The sequence below is a fragment of the Oculina patagonica genome, chromosome 9 (genome assembly GCF_052425735.1).
Source record: "Oculina patagonica isolate OP01 chromosome 9, crgOcupat, whole genome shotgun sequence".
NCBI classification, from domain to species: domain Eukaryota; kingdom Metazoa; phylum Cnidaria; class Anthozoa; order Scleractinia; family Oculinidae; genus Oculina; species Oculina patagonica.
This window is the reverse complement of record NC_135766.1, coordinates 22363610-22373354: the sequence shown is the minus strand read 5'-3', so window position 1 is coordinate 22373354 and position 9745 is coordinate 22363610. Positions and strand designations below refer to the sequence as shown.

Below are 9745 nucleotides of genomic sequence, written 5' to 3'. Positions count from 1 at the left end.
CTGGATGTTATGCTGATCTATCTTAGGTTAGTATCCAAATTTTGTTGGGTTAAAGGAACAAAACAGAAAATGGGAAAGCTATGGAATTACCTTTTCGCGACAAATCACACGACAGATTGAAACGAAAACATGCGTATCAATTGTTTTAAAAATTTCCTTTCATCATGTTCATCAATTCTTGAAAGAATAAAACGACACAATCTTAACCTTAATAGCGTTAGTTGTTGCTATTTTTTTCACTGTGTATACTTACCACTTGATCATCAGTTCCTTTAAGCACGAGCTTTCCATCACAATGACGATACTTTACAACAAAACGAAACTGAAAAAACAAAAACAACAAAAAATACTCCATAAATTAAACTTTGTAACACGTCAGCGAACATGGAAATTTATCGAGCAAGCACGTGCAGTTATAAAATCTAAATTGTATAAATTCACACAAGATTTTGCCTACCCTTTTTGGTTCAGCGACACATAACTGTTCCACTGCTGCCGCAAATTCATCCCACGAGTCGAAATAGACCATCTTCTGCGCTGTTTCTTTGGCTTCTTGCTCAATTAACTAACATCACGTAAAGGTCGCCATTTTCTTTTATTCTTAAGAATGTACTTTGTATATGACATAGTCAAGTGTCCTCAAGTAAATGAAATATTGAGACTGGAGTGAGCTTCTACAGCGGTGCTTTCATCGCGTTATGTATTGTAAACGTTGTGTCCCCAGTTTGTTCCTTCCTTAGCGACGTTCAAAACTAACAACTTTTCGTCATAAATATTCTCCCAAAAACACCTTAAGGTTTTTAAACGCTTTTTTAGCAATAATTTGTGAGGTTTTCAACATTTTGTGTCGTTTCTGTTGCAATTTTTATAACTCTGAAATATTCAATAATGCCTGCACAGTCTTCTGGGTAAAGAGTGTTCAACAGTCATGTGCCACGCATATGATAAAAATTTCGCCACAAAACAAAAACACAAATGAAATAATGTCGTGATTACCGAAAAACTAAATCATGGCGAGTTGTATGAGAGGATGCTGGGGAATATTTAGCGAAGAACTTAGAAAGTTACGGCGGCCGGCTCATATCAGGGGGAGGTAAGCTTATGTCGTTATTAAGATCACGATGTTTATGTTGCAAAATCGATTTTGTTGTGTCATCGTTTCCTTGACTTTTTGTGTTACAGAACTTACAGACGTGCAAGATACAGCGAAAAGGAGCTAAGTATTGAGGTAAGAAATACAATACGTTGGGCTTTTTTCAATTTAAAATAAGATATATTTTAGCTTACCGTATCGGAGATTTCTGGCATCAGCTAGCGCTGATATTGTTCAAAGAGGTCTTTCCTTACCTGTTGCAATCCTCGTGACTCGAGGCAATTTGCTCAAAGGTATTCCTTTGTTCTTTTGTATTCGATAATTTCACTTTTATATAGAATTATAGCCATATATGCACAGCTAAAGAGACATCTGAACCACTAGTTCCTGCTAGTTTCATGTAGTAATTAGTATAGGGGATTTAAATATACAAGAGGAAATTTATGATTATTTTACTTAGATTTAATTATTAGCCTGGAGGTTTGGGTGGTTCAAAGGAACAGGGACATGATTGGATGTCACTTGAGGTGCACTTTATGTCCCTTTTGAGGGATGTATAATACTATCCACTAGATAAATGGGGATAGCTGAAGAGGGGGGTAAGAGGAGCTGGAAGGGGGGGGGGGGGAGGTGTTACTTGTTTTGATGTGAGCGACATGGCTCTCTTAATCCTGACTCTACTTCTGGAAAAAAATAAAACATTTGAATTGATTCCAGTTTTAAGCTCAGGCTTCTTACCCTTTTGTTTGCACATGTATCTATGAAAGAAATATCATATTGTCACTATTTCCTTTGAAAATGAAACAGATACATGTATACATGTACATTTATAAGGAGACAGGGGATCTAAACTTCCTGTTCCTGTTCCTCCGTTCCTGCCTCTTCCTTTAGCAGTTCCCACCTCGTTGTGCTATTTTGATTCCAAAATATTATTAATACAATGTTGCAAATTTTCCCAATTTCTCCCTTTTCCTGTTGCCGTGGGAATCCCCTTCCCAATCTCTCTTCCCCTCCCCACTCTCTTTCCCATGATTTAAATTAATATTAGAAGGTAAATTATTCGTAAATTGATCATCAAATCATTTCTTTTTTCAGTTTGAAAATCTGATAGATGAGGTATGTGTTTAGTGTTTTTTTTTTTCTTACATGCATGTATAAGTGTAGTGCTTACATGTATAATAAAATTTTGTTGTGAAGAAAGAACAATCTTGATATTAGCCCAGTTATTAAATGTGTAGATACAGAAACGGCATTAAAAATAATATTGTAATATATTAACATAATAAAGCAACCAGAAATGTGTTGAGATGTGCAGCCGTACGAACAATTTAATCAAGGAATTATAAATTAAAATAGACAAAAGGATCACTCAACCTGATTTGCATGACTGCTTTTCACCTCTGGCTTATAGGTGTGTTTATTGCCTAAAAAGTGTTAGCATAACCACACTGACCATCTATTGGTTATGGCGCAATCTGATTGGCTACACAGGTGCCGTCTATTGATCGTTAGATGGCCTTCGGAGCACGCCCTTAAACAAAACCTTCAATAAATCAATTCTAGGGATATTCTGAGTTTAATAGATCGGTCAGTGGGTTATGCTAACACAATTAGACAGCTCGCTCCCGGTTTCTACCGGCTTTTGATAGTTTGCTTCGCCCCTCGCCAACTATCAGCCGATAGAAACCTTGAACTTGCCATCTTATTAAATTATAAGGCACCCAGTTTTATCTTCTGGGAGCTTTTTGTTAACCTTGTACTGTTAGAGAAAACCTGACCAACAGTTAGTTGAATGTCATGAAAATATTTTTTAATTTATTATTTTTTTCTTTATGTCTTAGGAGGACTTCAATCCCCGTCCCAGGTAATTTAATGATGGAATGTAAAAATCAGACTGGCTTGAAAAATTTTAAACCAGAGATAGATTTAGGTCATAACATTTTCAGATATTGTCCTTGTGGTGCAGGGATATAGCTGAGAAAACAATAACTAAAGCCAGCTCATCAACAAGCCCAGCTGGCTTTTCTGTCCTTGGAAGCTCTAAGCGTTTGCCTAAGTCTTTGTTTTCATGTGACATTTCAGCCGGATTTAATGGAATTAGCTGGCAGCCAGCCCTTAGTGACAACCCTGTTGATGTCCACTTACTATATAAGATTAATAAAATTAAAATGAAAACCAAGTGTGAATGAGTGGTTCCAGATAATATCCACACCCACCCCATCCCATTGGAAATTCTGTGGGGAAGGGGGTCCCATAACGAAGGAGTTGGGAGGAAGGGGGGGGGGTTCAAATCTTTCGTGGTGGGGGTATGAATATTTTCTGGAACAACACATAGAGAGCTTAATTAAAAGTCTTCTGCATTCTTGCTCCAGACGGATTCTAACTGAAACAGAAACAGAGCTGATCTCTCAAAAGAGGTTCAATGAGTTGGTTGAACAACAGAAGAAAGTAGATGCAGAAGTTGATGCCCATTTGTCCCGCCAGGAGGAGGATTTACGCCTTGAAGAAGAGGTGATTAATCTTTAGTTATTGTTTTAAGGGCCCATTACAGTATCTTTTGGGGCCGTTGCTAGGGAAAATTCAATTGGCTGTAACTTGATATATCTTTGATTTTATTTAACCAAATTTAGACAGTAGTTTTAAAGTGCGAGTGCAAGCCAGTTGATAATGTCATCGGGGCACGTCTAATGTCACGTGACCCAGAACAAAAAAGTGAGTTTTACGCAAGAAACTTACGGTCTTATTCATGGTTTGTAGTATCATGTCAATCCTTACGTTGATCTTAAAAAATGTAAGCATGCGTTTTCCGTTAGCACAAAAACTTGAAAAATAAGGACAGAAAATGTGCTCTTTTGACCACGTTTTTGAACACAACTTTAATCTTGTTTTGATTTTCCGAAAACGCATGCTTACGTTTCAAGAAAAATGTATTTTATTTCGATTTACTGCAAAAAACAGAAGGTACGTTTCTTTCCCTCCGAGAAAAACACGCATTTTCATCCGTACCGGAAGTAAAATTTTACGGTGACTGGTTGGTCGAAATCATTGTAATTGACATTGCCGCAGTAAGTTGGCTTTCCCCGCGCTCACGTACGCTTCAAAAACTATAATTTTTTGACACGGCAAACTTTACTTCTTGCTTGTATTCGGACAGCTTTAACAACGTTTACTGTCGGTCAACTAATGTGTACAGGCAATGACAAATGTAAACAAAGTTGGTCGTAAGTATTAAAAAGAGTTTTGTGTGAGTTTCATTATTTTCGGCTTGTAATTTGCGAATTAGCGTAAACGGCGTTATCATGTTTTGAGCAAGAAGGCTACAATTCATAGTTCGGTTGAATAAATAGTTAACGTTTGTAAGCTGAAATGTTTTTATACAGGTGTTTTATATAGTTAAGTCTTAGCAGTTTTGTACCATACTGAATTTGTCCTGTGGTTAGACTGCTGTACGAATCATTTCAGCAATTTCTGCAAGCAATTTACGACAGATAAATCGAGTTCATTCCTATATTTATATATGCGTAAAATTATCTTACCTTCGTTTCGCGGACGAAATGAATCGCTGTTTTCCTATGAGCTTCGTTTAGTTATATTGACACTACTTTAATTTTTGCCAGTAGCTTTCACAGATTTCTTCAGTGAGCTGAAGGGGAAACTGATGAAAATACGGTAGCGCCGCACATTCGCATGTTTTCTAATGCATTGGCACTACTTTTAAAAATATTTTGGCGGTTTCGGATACTTGCTTCGGGCTTTGTATATGTTTTGCAATCATTTAGCATGGCAAACGTTTTTTTTTTAATTTCCATTTACCCAGTCAATCACGAATGCGAGAAAACCGGAAATAAAATTGCACTTGCGTGGCAACCACGTAGCTTGGCAACGAGATACAGTAATGGGCCCTTAAACCCTGAAAATGGAATTCAGTTTCCAAGTTAACAAGCCCTGTTAACTTTTGGATTTAGGGGCCTTGTCCTATCGCAATTTTCAAAGGGTTGCAACTTTCAGGAGGATGAAGGCAAGTGTAGGGATCGCTTCTTTCCAGTAGCTGAAACCTAAATACTAAAAAAAAATTAACTCAGAGACTCAAAGGACAGTGCAGAATGCAATGGAGTATGATGTTTTATGTTTCATGTTTATTTGTTTTTTTTTTACTTTCAATTATATGTTGAACCACTTGTGTTCCCTTCCCGGAGGGTTCCTTATGCTTATCTTTGCAACTGTAACACAATATTTTTGTTTTCCTTGCAAATGCTGTAACATGATACTTTTGTTTTTTACGTGACATCAATGGCAGTTGTTTTGTTTTCAATAATTAAGCCAATTATTTCACTTTAATTTATTTAAGTTGCCGTTTTAACTGCTCGAAAGACGTTTCTCCAAAAGAAAAGAACAAATTAAAAAAAAAAAAGTTTTTTTAAAGTGCTGTACAGCTTCGATATTTGTTTCCTTGTTATTAGAAGTTTTGTGCCGAAAGTCACGGTGAAAGTTTTTGCATGCTTAAATACGAAACCGCTGTGAAAGTCTCAAAATCTAGTTTTATTAATTTGCGGTTTTAAAGTGTATATGACATGAAAAATATTTTCTGCTAATTTGAAAGGCCTTTCGAAATACGGAAGAATGGCGTTTTTCTCTTCGAAATATCTTTTTTCTTTTCAGAGATATTGACGTTTTTGTATTATGCAAATTAGATCAGTGATGACGTCACAAGATTTGGCTCTAAAAATGGTAAAATACTGAATAAACAATATCTCTAAAACTATTAAAGCAGTGTTCTTGGAACTTGGCACCACAAATGTGCATTACAAAAGAAACAAAATGTTACTCTTAGGGCTGTTGCCATGACAACAGTTTTGCCGCTGGTGCTGTCTCAATAAAAACTGAAATTCCCAGTTTTTGTCTTAAACCAAGACCCATCTAGCGCAGCCAAACCAATGGTGGGAATTAAGGCAATATGGGAACTATGTCTGTTCTAAGCAGGACCCTTTGTCTCACTTTAGAGGTCAGATATGGGGATATTTGTCTTTTTGACAGAGAGAGACTGGAGCTGAAAGAGTTGCTATGGCAACAATACTAATGGTGTCATTTTGTTCCTTTTGTGATGCACATTTGTGGTGCCAAGTTTTAGGAACACTGCTTCAATAGTTTTAGAGATATTGTTTATTCAGTATTTTACCATTTTCAGAGTCAAATCTTGTGACGTCATCACTTATCTGATTTGCATAATACAAAAACGTCAATATCTCTGAAACGAAAAAAGATATTTCGAAAAGAACAACGCCATTCTACTGTATTTCGAAAGGCCTTTCAAATAAGCAGAAAATATTTTTCATGTCATATACACTTTAACTTGGCGCCACGGAGTCTGCAGGTATCCTACTTCAAACGTGTGATACTTGCAATGTTCCTGAGAACATAACTTAGTCTAATCTGCACATGCGTTTGGCGCAAAGTACTTGGCTATCGAAAGAATAGTACCACAAGGAGAGAAATCAACATATGAAAGTAAGGTAGATCTATATGCTCCACGTTTTACCTGAGGTGTACGGTCATTTGCTTCCCACCCCCACCCCCTCCACAGGAATAATTACTTGATATTTATAATTAATTGACTATTAAAGTTCACACCATAGCGCTTTAGCGCTTTAGCGGACGACAGCCCCAACAAACCATCACAATAGTGCATTCTACACTAAAAATGAAAATACTAACCATGTTAATTTGTCCACTTGTTGTATCTGTTGTTTCCATTGTTTCTCATAACAAGATTTTCCAACAATCAAGAATTTTTTTCGCTTCTATCGGACAGTCACTACTTTACAGGGGCGGCACAGTGGTGACAGCGCTCACCTCCCTCCAATGTGGGCCAGGTTTGATTCCCGCCTGCAGGTGCCATGTGGGTTGAGTTTGTTGTTGGTTCTTGTTCTTGCTCTGAGGGTTTTTCACCAAGTTTTCTGGTTTACCTCCCTCCACAAAAACCAACACTTCTAAATTCCAATTTGATCAGGAACAGTGGATGAAAAGCCACTCTGTGGAAATGCCAAGTGCTTTAAATCATCATCATCATCATCAAGTGACTGTGTAACAGGCTTCCTTTAGCGCTCCCACTATGCCTTTCTCTTACAAGTATAAAGAAAGCAGTGAAACTTTACAGCCTGCTTTTGTAACTTTGTTCAGGATACTGAGTAACCATATCTGTGTTGCTTTGTTTTTAAGGCTTACTATGAAGCCAAGAGAGAGGCAGCCCGGGTTGCTAAACAGGCCAAACAAATGGAGGTAAAAATTTAGTTGATGAATTTGTGAACTCAAACTATTGGTCCACTTTGTTTTAATTTTATTTACTGACACAAGCTCATTAAACAACATGTCACGATTATGATTGTGATAATCAATTTATTAACTTGCATGGCTATTGTGTAAACTCACATCTAGGAGAGTAAAGTGGCTAAAGAAAAAGATAAAAGAATTCGCAGAGGTTTCCTGGAGGATTCATCCTTGTCTTCATGGTTGTCAGACGACGGAATGAGTGTAGATAGGTACTGTAGTATGTATTTAATCATTTAATGGTTGCAATAAGCTTATCTAGTGAATAGTATTCTAAGTGCTCCAATTGACTTCTGTTTGTAAATCACAGTAAGGTGTTGAAGTTAACTCCCAGTATAATTTTTTTACCAATTATAAATGAACATTTACTTGGCTGGATTTCTTTGTTGACTTTGACATGACTGCACACTTCACTGTCAGTGCCTCGCTTCACCCAGTTGTACTTTAATGTCTTATCAGATCTTGTCAGCGTTTTCTTTTTTCTGCAGGACATGAAAGGCCATTTTCACTACCAGTCAATGTCCGTTTCTCCAGCACTGAACTTCATGTATTTAGTAATTTTCACTGCGAAACAATCGCACTGGGTTTCTTGACAATTTTATGTTGATTTTGGCTGATCATGTTTGCAGTTTTTCTTCACCAACTGTATTTGAAAAGGAAAACCCTGGTATTATTCTTTTAGTCTGAGATCACTCGGGTTGTCATAGTTCAGAAGTAAAAGTTCTTCTGTCTACACATGATACCAACACTATCTTTTCTCACTTTTTTAGTACCGAACTAGATGTTGAGGACTTTGATGCATTCCTAGAAAGAGTAAAGGCAAGATCTCTTGGTGGCAGCAGTCCTTTTGCCTGTAAGTTGAGACTTGTGTATGACTTTTGAACTCAAAAGGCGCTGTGTGGTTGTCCAGCACAAGTAGATTTTTCCTGCAGGGCAAGTTACAAGTTCATTTTTAATTGTCCGATGGGCAAGAGCCTTGGCAAATGGTCTGCACACTAACTTTTAAAATATGTTAACTAATGGAGCTTTTCATTTGTCAGAACTGGCCAGCGCGTCGGGTGGTTTTGAATGTGAAATGGGCCTTTTCCACCAGATTTTCCCATAAATCCAACATGACAATGTAAAAGTATTTAAGGATGGGACACACTATGTTGCCATGTTGCCTTGTGTGACATGGTGTGTTTTTGTGAATCTTTGTCACTGCAACAGAATTTTGCCGCTGTGATCAGTTGCGCAAATTCAAACCAGTTTGAATTTGTGCGACTGATCGCAGTGACAAAATGAGTGAAAGCAGCGTTGTTGCAGAGTGTGCACACTTCTGCGACTAGTCGCTGCGACAAAATATAAATTAACCAATAAGAGAGAGTGTCATGTATTTTTGCCATATTGAATTGGAAAACTAGGCACATTCCCACTCTTTAAAATTTGCTGTGTGCAAGGAAAAAGCACCTTGTTACAGCGACTTGTTTTGAAGTAGTACACACGGAGCAACTTGTCGCAGAGACCTGTCACTGCAACTTGTAGCCTTGTGTGTCCTGACCTTTATACCTTGACTGATTTGACAGGACAAATCTGACTAACAACGGAATTCCATTCTTGAATATACTGGTCTCGCTGGCCACTTCTGAAAAATGGAAAGAATGCAAGTGCCCTGGGCAAGCAAAATTTGAGAGCTGCCTATTCAAAGGGTAAGCTCGAATTCAAGGTTGTCAAGAGTGAGCTCACTTTCTTATCATGCTCTATTTTGATTGACAGCTCCAACTGCAACAGTACCAAATGGTAACGTGCCATGGGAGGATGCCTTAGCACAAGGCGTGGAGGCTACAAAAATAGCAGGGAAGTCACTTGATGCCCTGCATGGATTTTCATCATCTGTTGATCTTGTTTCAGTTAGCGAGAGATAGTAGTAAAGAAAAATTTTGTAGAACTGACATTTTGACTTCGTAAGGCCTGGTTCATACTAGTGACAAAATGACATAATGGCAAGGTCACGCAAATGCAAAACACATCACATTGATGTTCTATGTCACAAGTGTGAACAACATAACATAACGACATAGTTGGAACATAATGACATAAGCATAACAACTTGAGAAAAGAACTGAACTTTTCTTTATGTCGTTATGTCACTAGTTTGAACCAGGCCTAAGAAACATAAAGACTTGCTGGACATCAGCAGTAAATATTTACAAATTAAAAATAACTCTGAAAATAATTTAATTAAGAGAAATGAACCAGTCTGTTTCATTATGGATTACACAAAACAAATTCTAGAAGTGTGTGTATTATATGCAGTTCCGTAATTTTATTATTAGGAAACTTTCTAAA

The 9745-nt window shown here is 37.4% G+C and overlaps 1 protein-coding gene across 1 annotated transcript; it reads left to right on the top strand.

The window, feature by feature from the left end:
• Window positions 1-916: 916 nt before the first annotated feature.
• Window positions 917-9665, top strand: LOC144666153 (uncharacterized). The gene is made up of 9 exons (XM_078527517.1): window positions 917-1093; window positions 1183-1228; window positions 2189-2209; window positions 2935-2957; window positions 3466-3604; window positions 7310-7369; window positions 7526-7629; window positions 8188-8270; window positions 9173-9665. The coding sequence occupies exons 1-9, from the start codon at window positions 1011-1013 to the stop codon at window positions 9319-9321; spliced, it is 708 nt and encodes a 235-aa protein (XP_078383643.1). The 5' UTR covers window positions 917-1010; the 3' UTR covers window positions 9322-9665.
• The last annotated feature ends 80 nt before the right edge of the window (window positions 9666-9745 follow it).

Bases quoted from the DNA above. Each gene is read 5' to 3' on its own strand.
- LOC144666153 (XM_078527517.1), top strand. From the start codon at position 1,011: ATGGCGAGTTGTATGAGAGGATGCTGGGGAATATTTAGCGAAGAACTT. The intron at 7,370-7,525 runs GTAAAAATTTAG...ACTCACATCTAG, and splicing joins AACAGGCCAAACAAATGGAG to GAGAGTAAAGTGGCTAAAGA. The intron at 8,271-9,172 runs GTAAGTTGAGAC...TTTGATTGACAG, and splicing joins TGGCAGCAGTCCTTTTGCCT to CTCCAACTGCAACAGTACCA.